The sequence below is a fragment of the Lynx rufus genome, unplaced genomic scaffold (genome assembly GCF_022079265.1).
Source record: "Lynx rufus isolate CCGP_SWC_20201006 ecotype Redwood Valley unplaced genomic scaffold, mLynRuf1.p SCAF_43, whole genome shotgun sequence".
Taxonomy (NCBI): Eukaryota; Metazoa; Chordata; class Mammalia; order Carnivora; family Felidae; genus Lynx; species Lynx rufus.
The window spans coordinates 217,661-243,910 of NW_025814860.1; the positions used below are offsets into that span (position 1 = coordinate 217,661).

The window sequence follows — 26,250 nt, forward strand, 5'->3', positions numbered from 1 at the left end:
CCCTCCCCACACCTGTGTGTCATCTGTGCCCATGGACCACCCAAGGGCAGGGGTTCTGCGTGGCCTGTGGCTGTATTCTTACGCATCCCACAGCCTGGCATTGTTGTGGCTAGACAGAGGGCAGGGTTCCTTGTCTAGACTGAGGGCATGGTTTTTTATCTAGACAGAAGGCAGGGGTCATTGTCTAGATAGAAGGCGGGGGTTGTTGTCTAGACAGAGGGCAGGAGTTGTCTAGACAGATGGTGGTAGTCATTGTCTATACAGATGGCAGGGGTCATTGTCTAGATGGAAGGCGGGGGTCGTTGTCCAGACAGAGGGCAGGAGTTGTCTAGACAGATGGTGGTGGTCATTGTCTAGACAGAGGGCAGGGGTCATTGTCTTGATGGACGATGGGGGTCGTTGTCTAGACAGATGGCGAGGCTCATTGTCTAGATGGAAGGCAGGGGTCGTTGTCTATACAGATGGCAGGGGTCATTGTCTACATGGAGAGTGGGGGTCATTGTCTATACAGATGGCAGGGGTTATTGTCTAGATGGAAGGCAGGGGTTGTTGTCTAGACATTGGGCAGGGATTTTCTAGACAGATGGCTACGGTCCTTGTCTAGACAGAGTGCGGGGAAGCTTCCTCATAGCAAGGGAAGGCCAGGCCTTTTGGCTCCTCTTGCTTATTTTGTGAGCTCCTGTGTAGCTGAGTGAGGGCCAGTCAGGCGTGGAGACACAGCCTCCCTCCTGTTTTGCCCGGACAGCACCCCGGACTGGAACATTCAGCAGCCTGTCTTTGGTTTAAAGGTCCTCATTTACTTTTCATCTGTGTCACATGTGAGTTGTCTGCACCACCAACAAGCCTGTCAGGGATTGTGTGCCCAAATGGCGGGTCAGGAAAGAGGCTCAGAGCCTCCCCGGGTAGATGAGGGAGGAGCCGCGTGCACCCGCGTCCCACAGAGGCCTCGGGCCGCCCCACCTCTGCAGCAGGGCCCCGGGCGAGGGCTGTTTGCTGACAGTGTTTGGCGTGTCGGGGAACCTGCTGCCATTCCTCACAAACACAATGAACTGACACGAGTTGGCTGCTTGAGACCCGTCTGCTTTCCACCCCAGCCCTCGTACTGGTGCGGGCACCCACGGACAGTTTTGGGGAAAGAAGAGGAAGATGATGATCCAGAGAAAGTGCTCAGAACCGAGTACTTTGAGGCTGAGCCAGAGGACCTGGTGGCCGGGATCAAGATCAAGCATGTGACCAAGGTGCCGCACCCTGTGGGGTGGGTGGGGACGGGGACCTCATGCCACGGGGCATGAGACCTGCCACCTTGACAACCTTGGAGGGCTGTCTCCAAGCTGGGGGCCGTCCCCCAGGCCCTGTTGCTCCTAGACCCCCGTGGCTGCTCTCTGACCCCTCCCCAGGCTCTGTCCCCAGGGCTCAGGGGACTCAGGGGGGAGCCAGCAGTGGGCTTACCCCAGAGTCAGCCCTGCCCCCAAACACTTGCTGGTCCACTGAAGCGGGACAGACATCACCCGGGGCGGGGGTGGGGGGAGGCATGGCCTCCGATCGGCACTTCGCCAGAAATTTCCCGCCTCTGCGCTGACCGGCCACGCTGGGCACTGTCTCCTGAGACCCGTCAGGCAGGTGTGTTCCAGCGGGGGTCTGGGGGCCAGGCAGGGCCTGAAGTCCAGGGCCGCCCTCGGCCTTCGCTGCAGGTGTTCAGAGTGGGGAACAAGGGCAAAGCAGCCGTCAGAGACCTGAATCTGAACCTGTACGAGGGGCAGATCACGGTGCTGCTGGGCCACAACGGCGCAGGGAAGACCACCACCCTCTCCATGCTCACAGGTGAAGCGCCACGGCCTCGGCTCTGGCCGGCCGGTCAGCGGTCCGGCCAGACAAGGGTCACACCTCGTGCTGACGGGGGTGGGGAGAGGGTCCAGTGTTCCCGCTGAACTTCGGCCTCCGGGTCTTCTGCTTGGCCCTAGGTCTCTTTCCCCCAACCAGCGGCCGGGCGTATATCAACGGGTATGAGATTTCACAGGACATGGTTCAGATCCGCAAGAGCTTGGGCCTGTGCCCGCAGCACGACATCCTGTTTGACAACCTGACCGTCGCAGAACACCTGTACTTCTACGCACAGGTGAGCCGGCCGCTGAGTGCGCTTAGGTCGTGTAGTGGTTTCCTTGTCTGCGAGCTTGGGCCCCAAGGCGTGAACCCCCAGCTTCCCAGCAAATAGAACCCACCTGGAGCAGCCGCTCGCAGACCTGCAGCGGGGCGGTGGGGAGGGAAGTCAGGGCACGCGGCGCAGCGCGCGGAGGGAAGGAGGAGGCGCCAAGGCCGGGAGCCCCTGCCCGACGTCCCTGCCCCCGCTGTCTCAGCTGAAGGGCCTGTCCCGCCTCAAGTGCCCCGAAGAGGTCCAGCGGATGCTGCACGCCCTCAGCCTGGAGGACAAGCGGGACTCCCTGAGCAGGTGCCTGAGCGGGGGCCTGAGGCGCAAGCTGTCCATCGGCATCGCCCTCATCGCGGGCTCCAAGGTAGGCGGGCGGGAGGCCCCGGGGCGGGGCGCCCAGCACGGCGGGCGGCCACGGGGAGCCGCCGCCACCCCGCCACCCCGCCACCGGCTCCTCGGCCCGGCCCGCAGGTGCTGATGCTGGACGAGCCCACCTCGGGCATGGACGCCGTCTCCAGGAGGGCCATCTGGGACCTGCTGCAGCAGCACAAGAGCCAGCGCACCGTGCTGCTCACCACGCACTTCATGGACGAGGCCGACCTGCTGGGGGACCGCGTGGCCATCATGGCCAAGGGGGAGCTTCAGTGCTGCGGGTCCTCGCTGTTCCTCAAGCAGAAGTACGGTGAGCAGGGCGGGCGGGGCCCTGCGGCAGGGACAGGGGCCGGGAGGGGAGGAGGGAGCGCGGGAGCAGTCTTGATTGGGTTAGGACGACGTCCTGCCGTGACCGGGAAGGGGCAGCCAAGCGTCAGCCAAGGCCGCCGAGACCAGCGGTGCCCTTGCAGAGGCCACACTGGCTACCGTGGAGGCGCGCGGCCTGTGGCCCAGTCCAGGGCTGGGTTTGCCATGTGAGTGTGGCTTCCTCGAAGGCAGCTCATGGTCCGACTCCCCAGGCCCACCCACATCCCACCAGCAGACGAGCTCCCCTCCTCAGACACCCTGGGACTTGTGCACCTCCCTTCCCTAGTCCCTCGGCTGGCGCACAGCCCTGCCCGGCGGATGGCGACCAGACGTGGTCACCCTCGGGGCCGCCGTTGTCCGGGGCTCCCTTGTGGAGAAAGCAGAGAGGGCAGGTCTTGGGGACGGTTCCTGCCGCAGCCTGAGAGTGGACTGCAGAGCCCAGCTTGGGCCTCACGTCCTTACCGGCAGCGCTCCCAGGTCCCCCAGCATCTCCGCCCAGCAAGGGACTGGGAGAAAAGCCCCGAGGATGGCACCGAGGGGTCCAGGTGCATCCGCTCCAGTGCCGCCGTCCCTGCTTTCCGGCCTCTTTCCCACGACCTGTCCTGGTCACGAGCCGAGGGCCCGGAGGGACGGCAGAAGTGGGACACGGCGTCCCGGGGGGGCTCCCCGGTGTTGCAGGTGCGGGCTACCACATGACGCTGGTGAAGGAGCCCCACTGTGACCCCGAGGCCATCTCCCGGCTGGTGCGCCACCACGTCCCCAGCGCCACACTGGAGAGCAGAGCCGGTGCAGAGCTGTCCTTCATCCTGCCCAAGGAGAGCACCCACAGGTACGCGTCCCCGGGGGCGCAGGCACGGCCCTGAGAAGGGGGCTCAGTGGGCCTCGGAGGCTCCGTGCGTAGGGTCCCCTGCTCCTGCCTGTCAGGCTCGGCCAGCAGGGCTCCCAAGCCCACAGCTGTGACAGCAGGTGGAGAACCAGTGCAGTGGAACTGGGAACCCTCCCTGGGTGGAGAGTGTCTGCCGTCGCTCTCGGCACACGGCCAGCCCCTCCCCCCAGGTTCGCCCGCGCACAGCGCCCATGAGCTCCTCGTGGAATCGTGAATGTGTGTGTCTTCTTTGTCTCACGCGCCAAAGCCTTGTGAACAGAGCAGGTTCTGGTGTGGGGGGTAAGAACCCAACCCTCGATTCACGTTCAGAAACTTTGGGGTATAAATCTTTAAAGTCTGTTTAGCATTGCTACGAGCCCGATCGATGGTGTGGTTTTGGGTTCCCCCACTCCGTCACACCGTGACTTCGTCAACATCTGTTCCAGCACCACGCACTCCTGGTTTCCCGCCAAGAATACGCCAGGAGACATCCTTCTAGAAAACTCTTGGTCTAAATCTCCAGTGACCCCCTCAGGAGGGGCAAACGGTGCCAAGTTCCTCCCGCAGAGGTGATATACGTGACTTCCCCATCAGCAGGACGGGACAGTGTCCATTTTACACCACGCTTGCCAGCTTTGATGAAGTTCTTTTTTAAATATTCGCATAGCCAGTGGCTGAAATGGCATTTTGTTTTCCTTCCGCTCCTGCTAACAGGAGGTCGTTCTTGCCACCGCTCACACGGCTTTCTCTGGATAACGTGTGTTCCTGTCTCTCGCTCGTGTATCAGTCAGAGCATTTTATGGAGCGATATCAACCATTTTTGCTGCAATTTTTTCCATTTGGTCGTTGACTGATTTTGTGGGACTTTTTTCCCCATGCAGATACTTTACATTTAACGGGTCCTATCTTTTCCTCTGTGATTTTTTTCCTTAGAAAGCGCTACCCTGCAATCGAATGAATATCCTCCAGGTTTTTTGGTTTTTTGGTTTTGTGATTTCACGTGGATGTTTTCTAGCAAACAGTATCTCAGGCCTAAGTCCTCACGGCAGAAGGTCATGTGGCCGGGGCGCCTGGGTGTCTCAGTCAGTTGAGCATCTGACTCCTGATTTCCGCTCAGTTCATGGGCTCGTGGGATCCACTGAGTGTGGAGCCCGCTTAAGATTCTGTCTCTCTCTTTCTCTCTGCCCCCGTCCCCAGCTTGCACATGTATGCTCTCTCTCTTAAAAAAAAATGTCACGTAGGGAAAAAGAGGGGGAAACAAACCCAACTCCCGGTTTTCCAGGCAGCTTTTCCAGGCGCCAAGGCCGCTCTGCCCTGCTCCGGGCCACGTGGAGGAATAAGTTGCCTCCAAAGTCACTGAGAGGCAGCTCTTCACTCAAGGTCTTGCTTCCAGGTTCGAAAGTCTGTTTGCCAAACTGGAGAAGCAGCAGAAGGAGCTGGGGATCGCCAGCTTCGGGGCCTCGGTCACCACCATGGAGGAGGTCTTCCTCCGGTCAGTACACGCCGGCGTCCATCAGTCTAGGCGCCGATGCTTGTCGACAGCGTGCCGGTGAAGCAGCCCCCCGACTGTCAGATCCAACCCCTACCTGAGGGGGGGGGGGGGGCGCGCCGGTGTGGGCGGGGCCCCAACTCCCCAGGGCACTCAGAAGGCAGAGGGCGGCTGAACTCCGATCTCCTCTCCGGAAACTTCCGCCCCAACCCCCTTCATGGGGAGGGTGCAGGCGGCCCGGCGGCCTCTGTTCACCATGCAGGCCCGACAGGCAGGCCCCCAGAACTGCGGGCGGCAGGGGCTGCCCGGGGCGGTGAAGATGTTCACCAGATTTTCCTCCAGCGCCTGTTTGGCAGATGGAGTGCTAGGGACTGGAAGGAACAAAAGTACGTGTGAGGTACATGTTTTTCTCTGAGGATCCCGGGACCTAGCGAGGAGGCAGAACAGTGAGTGTGTGCGCGGTGTGCACATATCAGGTGGCTCACGGGTGTCCACGCGGCCCCACCAGCCACCTAGCCGCTGCCTGCACTCCCCCCACGCACACCCGTCCCCACTGAGCCATTCCTGGGCGGCTCCTCCCGGAGCACACGCACCTGCCCGTCGGTCCCAGCTCGGCCCCGGGCGCCCAGACCCATGGCACCCAGTGCTGGCACAACTACACTCCCGGGGCCTCCATCATGCCCCCAGTACCCCCCTCCCCATCCCTGTGGCTTTGGCCCATCTCCCAGGGAGACCGCGGTCCTTGTGGGCAGGGGCCTTGTCCGGTTATCTGTCCCTCGTGGACTCCATGTCTGGTGTTCTGATGGCATCTGGTGATGGGCACGTGAGGAGACAAAGCACAGCCGGCAGAGCTAACAGCATGCCCCTCCTCCTCCCTCCCTGACGGCCCCCGCGGGGAGCTGAGCGGTGACCGGGCCTCCTGTGTCTTGGCACAGTGTGGGCAAACTGGTGGACACCAGCATGGACATCCAGGCCATCCAGCTCCCTGCCCTGCAATACCAGCACGAGAGGCGGGCGAGCGACTGGGCAGTGGACAGCCACCTGTGCGGGGCCATGGACCCGACCGACGGCATTGGCTCCCTGATCGAGGACGAGTGCACCACCGCCAAGCTCAACACTGGGGTGAGTGCCGAAGGCTGGACCGGCCGGTGTGGGAAGGCTGGGAGACCCCTGAGCCCCACGTGTTAGCATCCAGGGGGACAGATGAGGGCTCCTGGAGGGTCAGTTCACTGGGAAGAGGGCAGATTACAGCTCACGCGGTCACAGCAGGGAGAAGGAAAACCCAGCACATTTTAATTCAGCGACTATAATATCGTTTTGTTCTAAGTGGGCCGTGTTGCATATGCTGCTGACTCTGCTCTGTTTACCGAGGGCTTTGCCGTAAGCCTGGTGTTCGCTCAGTAAAGGGCAGCGCTGCTCTATCTTACAGACGGAAAAGCAGAGTCTGGGTCACGGTGGCCTGGCCAGCACGTGGCAGAGCAGGAGTCTGACCCTGGAGGGGTCCCCACGCTTGGAGGGCTCCCGTATGAGCGCAGACGGGGTCCCCTGCCAAGATCGGGGGAAAGGCAGCGGCCTTGGCTCCCCCAGTGTGGTGGGACCCCCCCGAGGCCCTTGTGGGGACCCGCAGGGACACGGATGTGCACATCTCCCGTGTTATCGAAGGAGGAGCTTTGCAAGAAGCCCTGGGGCCTCGGGGCGCACGCATCGGTTGGAGGCCACCAGGCGTGTGCTGGGACCGTGCCCGCGGCTGAGGGTGGGGGGCAGGGGTGTGCTGCTGGCCCCGCGGGGCACCGTGACAGCCCGTCCCCTCTGCCACAGCTCGCCCTCCACTGCCAGCAGTTCTGGGCCATGTTCCTGAAGAAGGCCGTGTACAGCTTGCGCGAGTGGAAGATGGTGGTGGCCCAGGTCCTGGTCCCTCTGACGTGCGTCACCCTGGCCCTCCTGGCCGTCAACTACTCCTCGGAGACCTTTGATGACCCCATGCTGGAGCTGACCCTGGGCGCGTACGGCAGAACTGTCGTGCCCTTTGCTGTCCCCGGGGCCTCCCGGCTGGACCAGCAGCTGTCGGAGCAGCTGAAGGCCATGCTGCAAGCCGAGGGCCAGGAGCCGCGGGAGGTGCTGGGTAAGGGCCGGGCCCGGAGCCCAGCTTCTCAGCGCAGGCACCGTGGGTGGGCATTTGGGGCGTTGGCTCCTCCCTGTCCGCGCACCCTGGGATGTTGAGAAGCATCCCTGGCATTGCGTCCCCCTCTCCCCACCCTGTCGTCGTCGTGACAACCACAACTGCCTCCGGACATCACCACTAGGGGGAAGGCCGTTGCCTGAGTCAGGAAGGCACAGGCAGCATCTGGGACTAAGGTTTGCCCAGGACAGGCGGCCACTTAGGTCTGTGTCGGGGTCAGAGGTGAAACATGAAACCTCCGTGGTGTCACCATTGCCCTTCGTTTGCCGGGCTGGTCACAGCACACACTGAGGTAACATGGTGCTCTCTTCCAGCACCTCAGACCGAAGCACCTGCGTCCCTGGCCCTGGCAGTCAGACGCGGCCCTGGGTTCAGAGCAGGCCTCGAGCTCGGGTCAGATGGGCCAGACGTGGGGGAAGGTGGCCTTGGCTTGCTGCTCCCTCCCCCTGCTGGACCGCAGCCCAGAGACTCAGGAAGCAGGCTCTGGTTTAGGGGAAGGCCGGATGCCTCTGCGTCCCGGAACCGGAACCAGTCCGCCTTCCAGTGCCCGCTTCTGCCCCGAGTCCCAGTGTGGCCCTGACCACCCCTGCGACCCTGGTTAGGCCTCAGGAGACATCCTGTCACCTCCGTGTGCCCTCCGCCACATTTGCCGGCTGTCCCCCAGCCTGGCCCAAAGATTCTGGGCATCTCGTGGCACACGGTGGCTCTGGGGGGTTCGGAACATGGCCTCAGATGCCCCTGGCCTGAGTCCTTCTGGAAGACCAAAGTGTCCGTTCCCTTGTCGAGCGTGCAACCTTCCGGCTTTGTTTGCCTCGCCGTGCGGTCTTGTTTCACTGCTTTTAAGGGCATCGGATGCTTTTTCTTCTGTAACGGCAGCTGCGGCCCCATTGGCAGAGCCTCTGTCACTCTTAAGGTCAGGGCTCCCAGACACGTCCCTGCCCCTCGCTGACCCTAGGGCCTGCAAGGCAGACGTCCTCTCTCTTGACCCTGTTTACAGGCCAGGGCAGTGAGGGCGTGTGTAGGTGCACGTGATGCTGGGCCGGGCAGCTGCCAGCGACCATAGGGTGGACCCCAGCACCCCTGTCTGAACCCCTGTCCCCACATCTCCACCACGGAGCGAAGCAGGGCTGGGGCGGGTCCTGGCTCCTCGAATGCCCGGAGGGTCCGGCACCTGCAGTGGGGTTTGCCAGGGTTCTTGCTGGTGAGGAGGGAATCCTCCTCCTCCCTGGGCCCCACTCCCTCAGGCCACTCTTTTTAAAGACCACCTTTTTCTCCTGATTACGAAAGGTTACTTACTCGTTCCATAAAAACTGGAAAACCAGAGAAACAGGCGGAGATCCTGTCTAATCTCGCCCCTCGAGGGCAGCCCCCTACCCGCTGGCTCGCCCAGCCGCCCCACAGGAGGTCACAGGCCTGCCTCTTAGAGCCTCTCCCTCTCCGGAGCGGCCTCCTCCCTGCCCCACCGGCCCTGGTCCAGGGCTGCCTCCCTTTAGTCTCGGGAGGCATTTGGGGGGCAGAAGAAGGAGTGTGGCCCTCCCACTTGGCCTCCTGTGGCCCCGGGGTGCCCGTTCGCCCAGGCCCGCTCCCATGACGTGGCCCCCCCAGCCCGTGGGCTCCGCGAGAGTAGAAGGTGGTGTTTCCTTGCCACGGCCCCTCCAGGCCTCCGAGCTCCTCAGAGTGGGCGCCTCGGGCACGTGCCCCAGGGGCCGTCGTCCGCTCCTGACCCTCTGTCGCCCCCCAGGTGACCTGGAGGAGTTCCTGGTTTTCAGGGCTTCGGTGGAGGGAGGTGGCTTCAACGAGCGGTGCCTGGTGGCCGTGTCCTTCAGAGACGTCGGCGAGCGGACGGTCGTCACTGCCCTGTTCAACAACCAGGCGTACCACTCCCCAGCCACCGCGCTGGCTGTCGTCGACAACCTTCTGTTCAAGCTGCTGTGCGGCCCCCGGGCCTCCATCGTGGTCTCCAACTACCCCCAGCCCCGGAGCGCCCTGCAGGCCGCCAAGGACCAGTTCAACGAGTAGGTGCACTGCCCCTGCCAGGGCCCTGCCCCCACCCATCAGGGCCTCGCACCGGGCACCGCCAGGGCCACCAAGGGCCACATAGGCGGATGAAGCACTGTTTGTGCCTTCAGGAAGCTTCTGGGTTTGGGCCAGGGAACCTCTGCCCCACGTTTTCCCCAGCCCTGCGTATTCACTGTCTCCTCAGACAACAGATTAGCTGGGGAGGCCCTATCCCACATACTGAAGTATCCGAGGGGGGACTCCTGAGGCCTCGGAGCACAGCCGTGCCCTCTTCCCTAATCTGCACCCGGCTCCTGCTGGCCATTGTCCCCGGGGGTCTCGGCACACGCTTGTGCCCGGGGCAGTGCCTCTGTGTGTGAACCGGAATACAGAACACAGCGAAGTCAGGTATCGGTGCCCAAGGTGGCCTCAAATCAGGGAGCCCTGTGGGCCTCTCTCTTCTCAGGCCTTGTCATGCCCTGGTATGTGTGGGACTCTCCCCCATGCTGGTCACAGAGCCCCCTAAACCCCAGAACGTCCAGAAGAGGCCAAGAAAATCAGTTTCGGAACAAGATCAGTGACTCCATGTGGGGCGATTAATTAACGGGGAGGGGCAGCCTTATCCCCACCCCCCCCACACACCGGACTGCTCTGGGCCTTGCGATGTCTTCGTCCCCCTCTGCTACCTCCTGTCTCTACCCTGAAAGCAGAGACACAGCAGCCGCTCTGTGCCCTCCTTGTCCTGCCGGGGACAGGCGGGCACACGGATGAACACTCGTGGCGGGTCGGACTGGTGGTCTGAAGGCCGCACAGCCCTGGGGAGGGGCCTCCGCTCTGCTTGGGCCCTGGGGACACAAGCCTGCGGGGCCCTCGGACCTGGGCGGGGTGGTCAGCGGCCACAGGTGGGGTGGGGGACTGTGCTGGGGGCATCAGGAAGTTGGCAGCTCCCTCCCGGTGGGCTCTGCGTGAGGAGACCCCCAGGTCAGCTGAGGTCGGGGAGGCAGGAACTTTGGTTCTGTTTCAGCAGCTTTAGGAGACGGAGGTCACCTGTTGTGACGTGGGCTGGAGTGGTTGTTAGTACTCACAAGGCGGGGCTGGCCCCGAATCTGATAGAATTGTCCCAGTTGTTTTAGTTCCAGATGCATCGTGAAAGGATGACCCCAGAGAGTCTGGTTCACACCCCTCATCACCCTCATCACACGTAGTTACAAGTTTTTTCCCTTGTGGTGAGAAGTTTTAAGATCCTGTCTGAGCAACTTTCAAATGAGCAACCCAGTATTGGGTTAACCTTAACTGTAGTCACTGTGCCCGACGTGGCATCCCCAGGACTCACTTATTTTATGACTGGAAGCTAGTTGACGCCCTTCACCCTCTTTGCCCACCCCCTGGCAAGCACCAGTCCGTTCTCTGTATCTGTGAGTTCCTTTTTGTTTCGTTTGTAGATTCCGTGTGTAAGTGAGATCTTATAATAGTCGTCTTTCTCTGTCTGACTTAGTTAATTCAGCCCGGTGCCCTCCAGGCCCATCCACGTGTCACACACGTCAGGTTCTCCTTCTCTGCTGTGGCTGGAAAATACTCTATTGTGTATGTTAGCACAGTCTCTCTCTCCACTCACCTGTCGATGGACATGCTGTTGTTTCTGCTTTAGCTGTTGTAAATAACGCTGCTATGAACATGGGAAGGGGGAGGTTTCTTCACTGTGTTTTTTTTTTTTTTTAATTTTAGAGAGTGTGTGCGAGTGAGGGAGTGGGGCAGAGGCAGAGAGAGAGAGAAAGAGAGAGGGAGAGAGAACCCTAAGCAGGCTCCACTCTCAGTGCAGAGCACAATGTGGGGCTCGATCACATGGCCCTAGGAACATGACCTGAGCCAAAATCGAGTCAGACGCCCAACCAACTGAGCCACCCAGGCACCCTGAGGCTTCATTTTCTTTGGATAACCACCCATAAGTGCAATTGCTGGGTCATAGGGTGGTTCTGTTTTTAACTGTTGTTTTTTTAATATACATATTTTTGTATTGTTTATTTTTGAGAGAGAGAGAAAGAGAGCAAGAGAGGGGCAGAGAGAGAGGGAGTCACAGAATCTGAATCAAGCCACAGGCTCTGAACTGTCAGCACAGAGCCCAATGCGGGGCTCAAACCCATGAACTGTGAGATCATGACCTGTGTCAATGTCGAATGCTTAACCGACTGAGCCACCCGGGCGCCCCCTATTTTTAACTTTCTGAGGAGCCTGCCCACTGCTCTTCAGAGTGGCTGTTCCAGCTTGCATGCCCGCCAGCAGGGCACGAGGGGCCCCCTCTCCCGTATCCACGCCAGCACATTCTGTCTTCGTGATGCTGGCCATTCTGGCCGGGGAGAGGGGATCTCTCCTTACGGCTTTGGTTTGCATTTCCCTGGTGGTTAGTGATGCTGTGCACCTTTTCATGTGCCTCTTGGACCACAGTACAACCTTACTGCGTGGCCATCACACCCTGAAGGAGCCCCGGGACGCCAGCAGCCACCTGCCCCCCAACCCGCGTCTCCTTTTGCAGACGGCCTCCACTCTCTTCCTGTCTCCATGGATTTGCCTGTACTGGACGTGTCGTGTGAATGGAATCATCTAATAAGAGGCCTTTTGTGACCGGCTGTTCTCACTTTTCAGGGGCTTATCCACATTGTAGTGTGGATACTTAATTCCCTCTTTTTTTTGGCCAATAACATCCACGTGTTGAAGCCCTGCTTATTGAGACAGCCGGAGGTTTCTGAGCAACAGAGTAATGCCATCAGTGGTGGTTTCTGGAAGGTGTTGCTGGCAACCTAATGCAGAATGCACCTGATTGGGGGGGGGGGGGAATGAACCACTGCAGCCATGCAGATGCCGATGGGGTCCTCCAAGGGCAGGGCCAGCCAGGCAGGGGGTCCTCAGGAGATGTGGGAAAGGCAGCGACGGTGGGGCCATCGCCTGAGTGTCTGGGGGACGTGGGGGATGCAGGGACAGCTTGAAGGCGACTGGAAGAGTGGTATGTCCATCACGGGGGGCAGGAAGCCCAGAGGAGGAGCTGTTCAGGCAGGGAGGGGTTTTCCTGGCTCGGAGACACGCCCCCCCCCCCAGCTCCAGCATTCCCTCTTAAACCCCTTTACTGCCTGGCCCCTCCATCGCATGCTTTGGATGGATGCTGGCCGGACTCACTGTGCTCAGTCCCTGACCTGCCCTGTCCCCCCCCCCCGCTCCGCAGGAGCCGGAAGGGATTTGACATTGCCCTCAACTTGCTCTTCGCCATGGCGTTCCTGGCCAGCACGTTCTCCATCCTGGCGGTCAGCGAGAGGGCCGTCCAGGCCAAGCACGTCCAGTTTGTGAGCGGTGTCCACGTGGCTACTTTCTGGCTCTCCGCTCTGCTGTGGGACCTCATGTCCTTCCTCGTCCCCAGTCTGCTGCTGCTGGTGAGGGCTGTGCGGTGCCGGGACCCTCCCCTGCACGTCCCGGGGCCCTGCCTTGGCGCCCCTGCGCAGACCACAGGTCCGCGCTGGCAGCTCAGCCCCAGTTCTGGGACGCTGGCTGGGAACCCCACCGGCAGCACCCCTCACCTGTGTCTGCATCCCCAGCCTTCATCCCACTGTGGCGGGCAAGGTCCAGGCGCGGGGCGCCCTGGTGACCGCTGCAATGGCAAAGGGGAGAAGGGGGGGTGTCATCGGGGTGGGGGAGTCCTGGGGCTGAAAGCCACCCTGGAGACAGGGCCCCCAGGCACCGCCTACCTCTGTGCTGCCGCAGGTGGTGTTCAAGGCCTTTGACGTGCACGCCTTCACGCACGACGGCCACATGGCCGACGCCCTCCTGCTGCTCATGCTCTACGGCTGGGCCATCATCCCCCTCATGTACCTGATGAACTTCTTCTTCTCGGGAGCGGCCACTGCCTACACGAGGCTGACCATATTCAACATCCTGTCGGGCATAGCCACCTTCCTCGTGGTCACCATCATGCGCATCCCAGGTGGGGGCCTTAGAGACAACCCCCCAGGTGCCTGGGGGCCAGGTGGCACCAGTGTGGCCACTGGGCCAGGCCTTACTCAGGCCCTTCTGCCAAAGGTGGTCCCACTGGGCCGGCAGCCAGCGGCTCTGCCTGGCAGTTTCGGCAGCGGGGGGAGGGGGCCAAGGAAGAGGGGGCTTCACCCAGCTGGGCACCCGGCCCACACACCCTCCGGATCTGCGGACCTGTCCTGGGGGCGGGTGTCCTGCGTCCCTCAGCGCCCACTCGTCTGTGCCCTTCCCCACAGCGGTGAAGTTAGAAGAGCTTTCCAGAACCCTGGACCACGTGTTCCTGGTGCTGCCCAACCACTGTCTGGGGATGGCCGTCAGCAGCTTCCACGAGAACTTCGAGATGAGGCGATACTGCACCTCGTCGGAGGTCGCGGCACACTACTGCCGGAAATACAGTGAGTGTCCGGGCCCCGCGGCCGCCCCTCCCCACTCCTGCCTGGCTTGTTCCCACGGAGGGGCTCCTTCCGCAAGACAGCCCGGCTCCCGCAGTCCTGTGCGCTGCCTCCAGGCTGCGCGCCTGCCTTCACGTGGCCGCCGCCCAGCGTCTCTGTATCTCAAATCTTCCTCTGCCTTTCTCTTGTAAGGACGCCTGGCGTTGGATTCAGGGCCCTAAGCTACACCTGCAAAGACCCTTTTCCTAAGTGGGGTTGCGCACAGGTTCTGGGCGTTAGGACATGGACGCGTCTTTCTGGGGCCACCTTTCAGGCTCCCACAGGCCCTTCCTGTGCCTGGAGCTGTCTTCGGCGGTGGTAGCTGTCACCACTGTGACCATGGCAAGGCAGGGAGGAGGTGTCCCATCTTCACATCCCAGTGCCGTCCCCAAGGGAGGAAGGGGCGTGTGAGTGAGCCAGGGTGTGACCCGGTCACTTGTCACGGGCACCCCTCGCAAGGTAGAACTGCCCCAAAACGCGGGGAGTCCCCGGGGCTTCTGAGGGGCAGTGACAAGGATGACAAATGGACCCCGGGCCTTCGTGGCCTCTGCCGAGGGGCTGGTGTGCAGGTGCCCGTGGGCCCAGAGAGGGGCTCAGGCCGGGACCTGGGGCAGGAGAGCGCTCCGGGGCCAGGCTCAGCGCTCACTCCCTCGCCCGCACAGACATCCGGTACCAGCAGAACTTCTACGCGTGGAGCGCCCCGGGGGTCGGCAGGTTCGTGACCTCCATGGCTGCTTCCGGGTTTGCCTACCTCAGCCTGCTCTTCCTCGTCGAGACGGACACGCTGTGGAGGCTGAAGACCTGCCTCTGTGCCTTCCGGAGGAGGCGGGCGCTGGTGAGTGGGTCCCGGGCACCCCCCACGCCTCCGCCGCCACGGGCCTGGGGCTCAGCCACCCGGCAGGGTGCAGGCGTCCAGGCCCTCGTGTCTGCCACACACACCCCACCCCACCAACAAAACCCGCGGGACCGCACTGGACACACACGTGAACCCAGGGCGAGGTGGTGCTCCGACGTGAAGACCCCTCTGGGAAGGACTTCGCGTCCACGCGGTACAGCCCCCCACCCCCTCAGCCAAGTGTCACGGCTTTCGCGGTGCGTCCTGCACAGGCCTTTCTCCTTGGCCGTCAGCCTCTCCTCGATGCCAGTGTCAGCCCCGGGCCCACCCAGCCATCCTTGTGAAAGTCCCGAGTCCCTATATGCGCAGTCTCAGAGACCCCCATCCTGTGTCCCGTGGAGAAGGACCTCCTGAGCCGGAGCTCACGGGTGCGGTCTTTCTCTGGAACGATCAGACGGAAGCGTACTCTCGGACATCGGCACTTCCCGAGGACCAGGATGTGGTGGACGAGAGGAACCGGGTCCTGGCCCCCAGCCTGGAGTCCCTGCTGGACACTCCTCTGGTTATCAAGGAGCTCTCCAAGGTAAGGCCCCCTCTGCCCCCCACTCCCCAGGTTCCACCCCTGTGCCGCTGCCTCTAGGCCTCAGTGCCCGTGCCCCGCAGGTATACGAGCAGCGGACGCCCCTGCTTGCCGTGGACAAGATCTCCCTCGCGGTCCAGAAAGGAGAGTGCTTCGGCTTGCTGGGTTTCAACGGAGCGGGGAAAACCACTACTTTCAAAATGCTGACCGGGGAGGAGACCATCACTTCTGGGGACGCCTTTGTCGGGGGCTACAGCATCAGCTCGGAAATCGGGAAGGTGGGTGTGGGAAGACGGGGCACCCTGGAAGCAGGGATGGGCTCATTTCTGGCTCACAGTTCACAAGGCAGTGACCAGGAGCCAGAGCGAAGCAAACAATGAGGGGGAGACAGGACAGGAAGAGAAGAGCCGCCCCCCTTGTCCTGGCCGGGCTGGCAGCCAGGTCCGGGCTCTCTGTGAGAAGCCGCTCTCTGGACCCGGGCACGTAGAGTTCACAGCGGTTTGCAGCCTGTGCGCACAGATTTATCGTAGTGGTGCCCTGGGCTGTTCAGACCAGGCATTGCACCAAAGCCGGGTAAAAGTTCACCAAAGCACACTGCTAAGAGCATCGTGGAGCCCGATGTTCAGTGAGGAGCCCCGGCTAAGATCTGTGAGCCCTGAGAGACAGCACGTGACCCGGCTCTGCAGAGGGCATGCTGTGTTCCCTGGGCTTGGGTCTCGGGGCCTTGCCGGGTAAAGGGGAGAAACTGAGGCCTGTGCCCCCCGTGGCAGGGGTGTCCCAGGAGACTTCTCCACATGGGGCCAGGTGAGGAGGATCCAGGCTGCCCTCCCACTGCCTCTACCGCTGGGGATTGGGTGGAAGGTTCTGTGTGCCGAGGCGAGGAACAGAGAAGAGTCCGTGCCTGGCGGCGACTGCATGTCCTGGGGGCTTCTGGTCTGCCCTGCCCCCAGAGCACAGCCCACACCGTGTGGAGGAAGGCCTTCCTCTCCAGACCCCAAGAAGCCCCACACAGTGTTTCGGGGCCCACGAGCAGTGCACACACACCAAGAAACCAAGGCCCGTGCCTAGAACCCGCACACACAGGTGCCCGCAGGAGACGCAAGCCCACTGCTTGAGCTGTGCAGCCACCAGGCCCAGGTCATAAAACGTCTGTGTTTGCCGTGGTGAAGGGAATAAGCGAGATTAGAAACATACGCGGGCAAGAGAAAACCATAAATGTGACCCAGAGGCTGGGGAGGGAGGGGACTCTTGGGTACATCCAGTCTGAGTTCCGGGGAAGGTACTAACTGACGGGGCAGTGGCCGAGAGTATTCCCAGGCCGACTGAACACAGGTTCTGGAAGCCTAGAAATGGCCAGGAAGGCGAGGAGAAAGAAATCCCGTGTCTGGGATCCACGGTCCCCCGCCAGCCAGAGTGGTCCGGGCGAAGGTGCCGGCCCCAGGGGGCCCTGGCTCTGCTGGACGGGGCCCGCCGCTCAGAGCCCTGCCACCGCATCACCTGACTGGGTGACAAGCCACCCCAAAGGTGTCGCCAGCAAACATGCCCTCCATCAGAGAAGAAAGGAAGGCCTGAGACACGTTACATGCCTGATGGGTGGATGAGCTGTCGCACGGCAGATACTCTCACGGCGACGAGCACGTGTCCTCACTACCCCACCCACGCGCCCGTGGTCGCCTAGGCCCCGGCCCACCTCTGCGCCATCGGTGTGGGGTGGCAGGTGCGCTTCCCCGAGCCGGCCAAGCGCGTCCCGTGTCCCTGACAAAGCGCAGCAGGGTGGCCATAGACACACCTGCTGGGCGGAGCCTGGGGGACCCCCCCTCTGACCTGCCGCGTCTTGCCTCCAGGTACGGCAGCGAATCGGCTACTGCCCCCAGTTCGACGCTCTGCTGGACCACATGACGGGCCGAGAGACGCTGGTCATGTACGCCCGACTCCGGGGCATCCCTGAGCGCCACATAGGCGCCTGCGTGGAGAACACGCTTCGGGGCCTGCTTCTGGAGCCTCATGCCAACAAGCTGGTCAGGACGTACAGGTGTGCCTGCGCTCGGGTCCCCTTCCCTGCCCCACGTCTGCGCAGGGCAGAGTTGGAGTCTCCCTTACGATAAAGCGGGGGGCAGCCAAACGGGTCGGGGGCCAGAGCCCATACCTGTTGATGTGGCTTTGAAAGGGGACTGGGGGGCATGACCCAGGCAGTGCCGGGTGGAACGGGGCTGCCCTGCCCATTCCCGCTGCCCGGAGGCAAGGCCACTAGTAAGGGGGCGTCGGGCCCCCGTCAGGCCCCCTTTAGTGCAGACGGTGTGTATGCTGACCACCCTGGGCACAGCCTCTGGGCACAGAGGCCTCCGTGGGGCCTCTGACACTGCAAGGTGGGCTTCGCAGGCATCATGCTGCCCTCATTCCTGTTCACCTGGGGCACCCAGCAATCACTGGGCCCCGTCCGATGCTAGGACATGGGGAGCCCGTGCTGTCAGCCTTGTCTTACCCCACCCTCTCTGCCCCCAGTGGTGGCAACAAGCGAAAGCTGAGCACCGGCGTTGCTCTGCTCGGAGAGCCTTCCGTCATCTTCCTGGACGAGCCGTCCACCGGCATGGACCCCGTGGCCCGGCGCCTGCTCTGGGACACCGTGGCACGGGCCCGCGAGTCGGGCAAGGCCATCGTCATCACCTCCCATAGGTAGAGCCGGGGTCTCTAGGGGTCGATGGAAGAGCCAGAATGGGGGCTGTGGAAGGGGTGGGTTGGGTGGGGCCGGGTGGACAGACGACCAGCCAGCAGCTGGTTCAGAATCTGTGAGGAAAGTTCCCGGGCTTAACCGTGTGGGCCACCCTCCGAACACGGGAACCGGGAACAGCTCGATCTGGCCGACAATACCGGCCCGCCCGCATGAGCCTTTGACGTGGGAGGCAGGCATCGGCGCCCCCGGCCCCGTGTCAGACCTCTGCCCCTCTCCCCAGCATGGAAGAATGTGAGGCCTTGTGCACCCGGCTGGCCATCATGGTGCAGGGTCAGTTCAAGTGCCTGGGCAGCCCACAGCACCTCAAGAGCAAGTTTGGCAGCGGCTACTCCCTGCGGGCCAAGGTCCGGAGCGAAGGGCGGCAGGAGGCCCTGGAGGAGTTCAAGGCGTTTGTGAACCTGACCTTCCCAGGTGTGTCTCCGTGCCTCCTCCCTGCCGAGCCCCGGGCCCGCGACCCCCGGGAGGAGGGCCGTGATTCCAGAGTCCCGGGCGGCTCTCCCCTGGCCCCCATAGCCCGGCCCTCACGGGGACACGGCGTCTCCTTCGTGCAGGCAGCGTCCTGGAGGACGAGCACCAAGGGATGGTCCATTACCACCTGCCCGGGGAGGACCTCAGCTGGGCCAAGGTGAGTGGGGGCCCTGCCAGCACAGCTGAGGCTGGGGAAGGCCCTTCCAGGAATGACTCCTTCTGTGGCGCCTCTAGGCTCCTTCCAAAGAGGAGAGTCCCTTTCTGCTCTAGCTCTCACCCCCAAATCCGCTAGGTCTGGAGGTTCGCTTAAGTCAGAAAAAAAAATGGCGTAAAAAGGGAAACTGACCTGCAAAGAGGATATATGTTGCCCAGGGTCACACTCTGAGCTGGCAAGATTGGGGGAGGCCCGGCCCCCCGCCGTGCGGCACAGCCCCCTGCTCCCCGAAGGGCTGGCTGCTCCCCGCAGGTGCTCCGGGGACCAGGCTGGGGCAGAGCTGGGACCTCTGGGAGCCCTACCGCCGCCGTGACCAGGGGGCTTCGCACGCCAGCCCAGGAGCCCACCCTGGGCTTGCTGGCAGCAGCCTTTCTGCTCCCACAAGGTGTTTGGTGTCCTGGAGAAGGCCAAGGAGAAGTACGCGGTGGACGACTACTCCGTGAGCCAGATCTCCCTGGAGCAAGTGTTCCTGAGCTTCGCGCACCTGCAGCCGCCCGCCGAGGACGAGGGGCCCTGAGGAGCCGGCAGGGGCGGGGCAGGCGGGCGCCCAGGCAGGCGTCCCCTCCCTCCCGGTTCATCTTACCCTGCACCTTTATTTCTAATCACTATTTTCTGTAACGGACACGAGAATCGAGGCACAGTAGGGACCGGGCCTCGGCGCCGTCACGCTGCAAACCGGCACGCGAACGTCCGTGTCCGAGGCAGGCGCCGAAGCCCCTCTCTGGAACTCGGGGCCCGGCCAGGAGCGGTCCAGCAGCCCGCGCGGGCACGCCTGGGGGTCTCTGGGCAGGGAGCCGCTCAGGAAGGGGCTGAATTAGCTGAAGTGCTCGCGACGAGAGCACGCGGGACACCCCCACGTTCGCGCACGGCACGGAGCCTCCCCGGGGGTGAAACGGGAAGTCTGCCGGGCAGCGGGCAGCAGGGCTCGCCAGGTTGCCCAGAGCGGAGGGAAAGCCGCCCGTGGCCGTCCACGACGGAGGTGCTGGCTGTGACGAGGCACCGCGGCCTTGGCTCCCGGGAGTCACTGCGCCACACAGCCCGGACGCCGCGCCCGGCCGGCCGGCCCCATCCCACCGGCGTCTTCCAGAGTCAGCTGGGGCCGGGGGAGAAGGCGGTCCCTCGTCCCGAGACGGGCTTCCTGAGAAGCCGCCCGCGGGAGGCCGGCCGGGGCCCGGGGCGGGACCGAGTGACTGTCTGTGGAGGGGTGCACCTACCGCGTGGTGACTCTGTGCGGAAAATAAAGTCTGGGAGGGAACATGGCCACGTCTGTGAGTCACACGAGATGGGGGTCACGGGCCCGGTCACTGGCCTGCAGGCCTAGCACGGGCCTCCCACATCAGGTTTCACACGGACAAAAAAGCAAGAGCTCGTTTCTGCCAGGTACGTGGTAACTTCCAGAACTCACCACCAGGAGCTGGAGGGATAAGCCAGACCTGCCAGTGCCGAAGCAGGTTAAATGGGCACCTGACAGACCCTTGGTCTACACGAGGAAGCGCGAGTGCAGCGGGCAGAGGGGGAAGCTGGGGGGGCGGGGCTCTGACTCGAGGGCCCCTTGTGGGTTTTAGGCCATTTTCCAGAAGATTCTTCCTCCACAACAGCTCCCTTTTTATTTATACTCTTATTTCTTGACGGTTTTCTAAATGTCCTTTTGACACCGCCCCCCTCCCCTCTCCCCCCCCCCCCCCCGCAGAATTCAGTTTTAGGGAAGACCTGTCTCATCACCGTGGCTCCTTCAGGAGTTTCCCGTTTGCATTTTTACTGGCCTCTGGAGGTCTGTGAATGCTGCCCGTGGCCTCCAGCTCTTCTGTTCCCCCTGGAATTCTTTACACCATCAGCATTTAGTTCCACATTATAAAAAATAAATTCGGGGGTCGGTGTGGTCTAAGATGAGCCCCACAGAAGGCGTGTTCTGGGAGGTGAGCCTGTGGCCCGACACCAGGCCTGGGGGCGGGGCAGTGGGAGGAGCATAGAGCTTGGCAACTGCAGTTAGGGAGAAGGGACCCCAGGAGCAGCAGGAAGGGGCACCACTTTTGGGGTCCCCGTGGCACCCCCAAGTCATCTGCAAGGCTACTGGAAACCTAGCAGTAGAGCTCAAGGAGCCGGGGCTGGAGCCCACCTGATTTGGTTTGAACTGATGCAGCTCCGGGCCCAGGGGAGAGGGGGAAGGACCACGGACACCCCGACAGGAGAGCTGGCCTGCTTCATCCCCGCCAGCCCATCCCGCTCTCCCCCAGACCCTGGGGCCCAGAGGGTCCCTGGACATGCTGGTCCCAAACAGCTGCTGCATCTGCTGGACCCCTGCCCCTCCCCAGCTCATCAGCAGACCCAGAAGACAAGGTCGCACCTTGCCTACCCCGTGGGCCTGGTCGGGGGCTCCCAAGGGGCAGACACCGACGTGAGGGCCGAGAGCAAGCCTGTGTAAGATCCTGCCCCGTCCGATGGTGTGGCTCGACCGAAACACAGACTGTGAACTGCCCCTCGGCAGGACACCTGCACTCAGAGGTCAGAGGGGGCTGCTCCACAGGGAGGGTTGGGCAGACCCTGCTGGGGGCAGGGCTTAGGCCGAGCCCCATCCACTGCTTTCCCTGTGGGGAAAGAATGCCAGGCAGCAGGTCACAGGGCGAGGGGACCCCACCCCCAGGCCCCAGAAACCACTCCTGTGGAACGGAGACTGCAGCCGGCTTGCTGTGCACATCAGAAGGCCCAGTCCCAGCAGCTTTGAAACCAGACAGGCGTTTATTTCTCGGTCAAGTACAAAGTCCAGAGACAGTGGTCTGGGTGTTGTCGCCGACAAGACCTCAGGAAGCCAGCCTCCATCTGCCTGCTCTGTCCAGGTGCAGGCCTCCCTCAAGCTCTGCTCTTGGGTTCAAGGTCACCCTGAGGCTCCAGACAGAAGCAGCAGGGGGACGGGAGGAGGACACAGCTCCCGGATGTCATGTGCTTCTGCGTCCACGTTGTTGCACAGAACGCAGGCACATGGCTGCTCCAGGGAGAGGGGGCCGGGACACAGGGTCCTTTATTTAGCTGGGTACCCCAGATAAGAGCCAGGTCCCAGGACACGATCCCAGTGTCCACCACGACCGCAGTGTGCAGGTTCGCATCAAGGCGTCCACAAGTGTGCCTTCGTGGTCCACTTGAGCTGGCGAGACCCCACCTCACTTAGGAAGACCCACAGGCTGGCAGAAGTGACCCTACCCTAGGGCCCAGCCCCTGCCCCCCATGGTGTCCCTGACCCTATGGTCGCAGGGACACAGAAAAACAAACTGGACAGGTTTTTTTGCTGGGCAAACGCCAATCCAGATCTTCAATCCAGGACTCCAGGAGGAGCGAAGGTCACCTCAGTCTCAGGGACCTTCAGCCCTGTCTCACAAAGCAGCTGACAGGACCAGGGCAGAAGAAGGAGTGAGCCAAGGCCAGCAGCTGGAAGGAAGGCCGGAAGGCTGGTCCAAGGGTGGCCGCAAGCTGCCTGGGGAATGACCACACATCGCAGGTGGGAGAGGAGCCAGCCCGTCCGGTCCAGCCTGGACCCACGTGAGCCCGGGCTGAAGTCCGTCAGTCCCTTGACCACAGAGACAGCAACGTCCCAGTGCCCCAGAGCAGTCAGCCCGGACACCCACAGTGCCAGAACCTGGAGGTGAGGGGGGAGGTTTCCGAGAGGCCAGCCCGGGGCTAGACCACCAGCCAGGGCAACAGATTTGGCGATGGCATCTGCAGGACACCCCATGCCAGCTGCTGTTCGGCTCACTTCTGGGAACCAGCACGACACCGATGGTGTAGGCCAGCCAGGTCCTCTGAGACCACCCCCCCCCCCGCCCCCGTTCCCACACAGACTGGTCAGTGAGAAGGGAGGGCCACCTGTGCTCACCCAGACCCTGTGGCCCTTACCTGCACACCAAGGGACGTTCCTGGGTAGACAGCTTGGGCTCTATCTGGACCCAGAGGGGCTCCTGCAGCAAAGAGGTGGCCACAGAGGTTCTAAGAGGTCCCCCCAAAACCAAAGTCAGGATTAGGCTGCTCACTCCACCCCCTCAGCTGAGGCAAGCGGGCCACGTGTGATATCCCACTCTGCAGACACGAGGTGCCTTCCTTGAACCCCGGCTCAGGTCCACCTCCAAACCCTGGGAGGTTCGAGTCCCTGAAGCCTATCTCCCTTTCCCAAAGGACAGCAAAGCCCCTGGGGTCCCTGCACGAGGGGGCTCAGGGCAGGCAGGTTGAGAGGCTGCCCGAGAAGGCGCGACAAGGCAGAGGTCTCGACCCCGGCAGCCCGCCCAGGAGAGCACCAGGAAGCGGGGCGCTGGGCCCTGGAGTCCCATCCCCACCTGATAGGCCCAGGTGGTGTTGTCCTCAAACAGGCACGAGGAGCTGAAGCTACGGGGTCAGGCCCGGGGAGCGGGGGCCCTGCCTTCCTTCCTCAACACACAGGGCTGCCCAGGCCCCGCTCCTGGGGCCCGGCCTACACCACACAGATCCTGGCATCAGACGCCTGCAGGGTTGGAGAAGTCCCAAGTCGGCTCGCTGTGGATGGCACAACGTAGGTCCTGGGAGCAGGGCCAAGCCATCTTGGCCCCAGTCGACACTGCGACACGGCCCACAGGTCCGCCAACGATGCAGCGTACGAGCTCCACTGCTCCGCGCCCAGCTGTGACCGCCCCGGCTCAGGCACACTATCCTTGACTTCCCTGGGGCAGAAATGAACATGGGGCTCTGGGCATGAAAACCAGCACAAGCCCCCAGCTCACTGCTCAGCCACCCCCAGGAGAGTCCAGAGTCACCTGCTGGCAGGGAGATGGGAGAGGTCTCAGGACCCGACAACCCACACCTTAGAGGCACAAGCCTGCAGCCAGAGAGGCTCCCCACAACTCCAGACCCTCGCCGGCTGTCTGACCCTTTAAGGCCCAGCCTGGCCACCGAGAAGGACCAGCCAGCGCCTCTTCCTGGGCTCCTGCAGGGGCTGCAGGCTCTCACCTCCACAGAGAGACCCAGGCCTCCTCTTCCAATGCCTCCCTCAAGGCCACCGAGCCATCACCGCCTCCCTGACTCCACCCAAACTCTTCTGTTCTACCTGGCCGGGCCACCCCTGTCCTTGGTGCAGGGACTCTCAGCGGTAGGTAGGAGTCCTTTCTTGGGGATGCAATGCCTACTCGAGGCTCCCGGATGGCGCACTGTGACCTCCAGCACCACCCAGACTACCACTAAACCCTCTCCGTGTCCCCGGTCACCAGCCTCCAAGGGCAAGCACTGCAGAGGCCCACAGAGAATGAAGGCAGAGGGAATATTCTGTCTTGACAAGGGTACGTTTCCAAATGGAGAGCAGCGCCACATGCCAGCAGGTGGCCCCCGACCCTGGAAGGGAAGGGAGGGGCTCAGGACACTGGCAAAGCCTGAAAGATGCCTGTGGTATAGGGCTCCAGGCCTGGGGCTGGCTGCCCAATGCAGTCTCCAGGAGCCCTGCCCCACCCCCCTCCACCAAACCTGGGCCAAAGGCCTCCCGAGGTCCCCAAAGGACGTAGCGTCCCAGCCCTCAGCCCCCAGGGCCTCAGTAAGTTGGCACAGGGGTGTAAGAAGGGTGAAGCCAGAACTCCTGGAAGGCCAGGGGGCAGGCGGCCTCCAGATTTATTTCCTTATGTTTCTTCTGAACACATTCTGTTCATCTTCAAAACGGCAAAAGATGCTCAAATTTTAAAGCTCAACAGCTGATAACACACTTGGTAACAAAAATCAGCAATATTTAGAAACAAACTTGATTAAATTCATGTGTATGAATAAATCATGCTTTTAGATTTAACATAAAACGTGTTAAAATTTATATGCATGCCAAACTATAGCATTCCGCTCATTTTTTAAAAAGTAGCAGGGGTTGGCTGCCCGGCTGAATTGTTCCCACCCTTGCCAAGGTGGGGTTGCTCGCCCACTCCCTCCCCACCTAGGGTGCCGGTGCGGCCCTGGGCATGCACTGATGGTGGGCCCAGGATGTGTGGGGCTCCGACATGCTGCCACGGCCACCCTGTCCCCAGTGCTGACCCTCTGGGCCCCTTGACGGCTGCAGGGCAGAGCCAGGGCTGCCCTCTGTTCCACTCACTCCTCCTTGCGTGGCCATGGCAGACGTGACAATGACAGTAGAGAATTCAATGCTCTAAATGCACCCCCACCACACCAGGGCAAATCTAAATCCAAAGGGAGGCCCCTGCACCGGACTGACTGCCTGCCTGCCAACACATCCCCCCTAGAAATGTGTTGGTGCCTTAGCAGAAGGGACACAGGAGGGGGCTGCTCCTTCCGGGCTCCCTTTTGTCCGTGACTCTGAGACACCCCCCAGCCCGGGGTGAAGGTGTTGGGGCACAGCTGACAACCTCCGGATGGGGCCAGATTGGCTGGACAGGGAAAGGCACCACCATCCACAGGCTGGTAAAACCACAGAGCGCAGAGAACAATGACGTGCAGACAGCGTCTGCAGCACCAACCGTCTGGTCACCAAGCTGCAACCTGGACTCCCCTGTCCTTGTCCTAGCGGTTAGTCCGTCTCCAAATCACAGTGATTCCTTTCTCCAGAAAGATCCGATTTCGATCTGTTCCCTTCTCTTCCTTGATGCACCTACCTGTTCGGACAACGTCTGGGGCGGGGTGCACCTTCCTTGCTCCCACCAAGGGTCCATGCAGTAACAACCGCTTGCCGGACATGGGTGGGGGAACGCTGGCGGCCCCGTGGGGAACAAAACCCGAAAGCGCTAGCCTCTTTGGCGCCGGGTTTTATTCTCCCAGCCTCCTGCCTGGGCCCGGGCCACTGCTTTGCCAGAAGGCTGAATGCCTCCCTGCCTACGCTGTTCACCGGCCAGAGTGAAGAAGCCTCGGCGCCGGATGTTGCACATCCTCCACGTCGCCCCACCACCGCTGAACTCCGCCTTCGTAGCCTGGCCTGCGAGCCGCCACACTGGCCTCCCCTCCCTTCTTGCAACGCCGTAGCGCGGCTATTCCCTCTGCCGGGCGCCCCCTCCCCCTCGGGTCTCAGCCGCAGTGTCACCTCCTCGGAGGCGCTTCCCCCTCCGCATCCTGTCTTCTACCCTGATGTTCGCTCCCAGTTCGTGACGGTCGCACTGTCCCCCGTCTAGTCTCGGAACCCGGCCGAGCTCCGTCCGCGCAGCAGCGGCGTCCGCACGGTCACTCCGCCCACCTTACGTGGTTTTTAACCGCACGAACCCAGCCCCGCACCCACTCAGGCCCCTGAGCCGCCTGAGCCCCGCGGGACCCCCCACGGCCCGCAGCCAGAAGCCGGAGCGCCCGCACCGCCCTCGGTCCAGCAGCCGGCCGCACAGCGTGCGAAGCACAGGGGTCAAGGGTGGCGCGCCAGGGCTACCGCCAGACCCGCCGCCTGCCCAGTGCGCACGCGCGAGGGCTGGGGCAAGGCCGCCACTGCGTTAACTCCCTCCGCGCCGCCCCGGGGGCTGCCCCAGCGGCGCGGCCCTGCCGACCGCGGTCCCACAATCGGCCGGCCCCCTGAGGCGTGCAGCCAGCCCCTGGCAGTCCCAGACACCTCCTCAGAAAGGGAGCTAGAGCAAGAGTCGCCG

General features: G+C 62.5%; 1 protein-coding gene and 1 long non-coding RNA gene across 2 annotated transcripts in view; one reads left to right on the plus strand and one right to left on the minus strand.

Moving 5' to 3' along the window:
• Positions 1-19,938, plus strand: part of ABCA3 (ATP binding cassette subfamily A member 3) — a 37,914-nt gene extending 17,976 nt beyond the window's left edge. The window contains exons 12-32 of the mRNA XM_047098033.1: positions 1,095-1,238; positions 1,692-1,821; positions 1,962-2,116; positions 2,355-2,510; positions 2,618-2,828; positions 3,563-3,713; positions 5,143-5,241; positions 6,174-6,360; positions 7,057-7,360; positions 9,159-9,432; positions 12,630-12,834; positions 13,163-13,382; positions 13,666-13,824; positions 14,523-14,695; positions 15,150-15,278; positions 15,359-15,553; positions 17,120-17,307; positions 17,778-17,948; positions 18,227-18,417; positions 18,558-18,631; positions 19,074-19,938. Coding sequence (XP_046953989.1) covers positions 1,095-1,238; positions 1,692-1,821; positions 1,962-2,116; positions 2,355-2,510; positions 2,618-2,828; positions 3,563-3,713; positions 5,143-5,241; positions 6,174-6,360; positions 7,057-7,360; positions 9,159-9,432; positions 12,630-12,834; positions 13,163-13,382; positions 13,666-13,824; positions 14,523-14,695; positions 15,150-15,278; positions 15,359-15,553; positions 17,120-17,307; positions 17,778-17,948; positions 18,227-18,417; positions 18,558-18,631; positions 19,074-19,205 — 3,648 coding nt within the window. The 3' untranslated portion in view covers positions 19,206-19,938. The remainder of the gene's footprint in view (positions 1-1,094; positions 1,239-1,691; positions 1,822-1,961; positions 2,117-2,354; positions 2,511-2,617; positions 2,829-3,562; positions 3,714-5,142; positions 5,242-6,173; positions 6,361-7,056; positions 7,361-9,158; positions 9,433-12,629; positions 12,835-13,162; positions 13,383-13,665; positions 13,825-14,522; positions 14,696-15,149; positions 15,279-15,358; positions 15,554-17,119; positions 17,308-17,777; positions 17,949-18,226; positions 18,418-18,557; positions 18,632-19,073) is intronic.
• Positions 19,939-21,405: 1,467 nt separating this feature from the next.
• Positions 21,406-25,969, minus strand: LOC124525575 (uncharacterized). The gene is made up of 2 exons (XR_006965526.1): positions 22,574-25,969; positions 21,406-22,154 (listed from the first exon to the last, which is right to left on the minus strand). It is a non-coding gene; the product is annotated as an uncharacterized LOC124525575 (long non-coding RNA).
• Between the last annotated feature and the right edge of the window lie 281 nt (positions 25,970-26,250).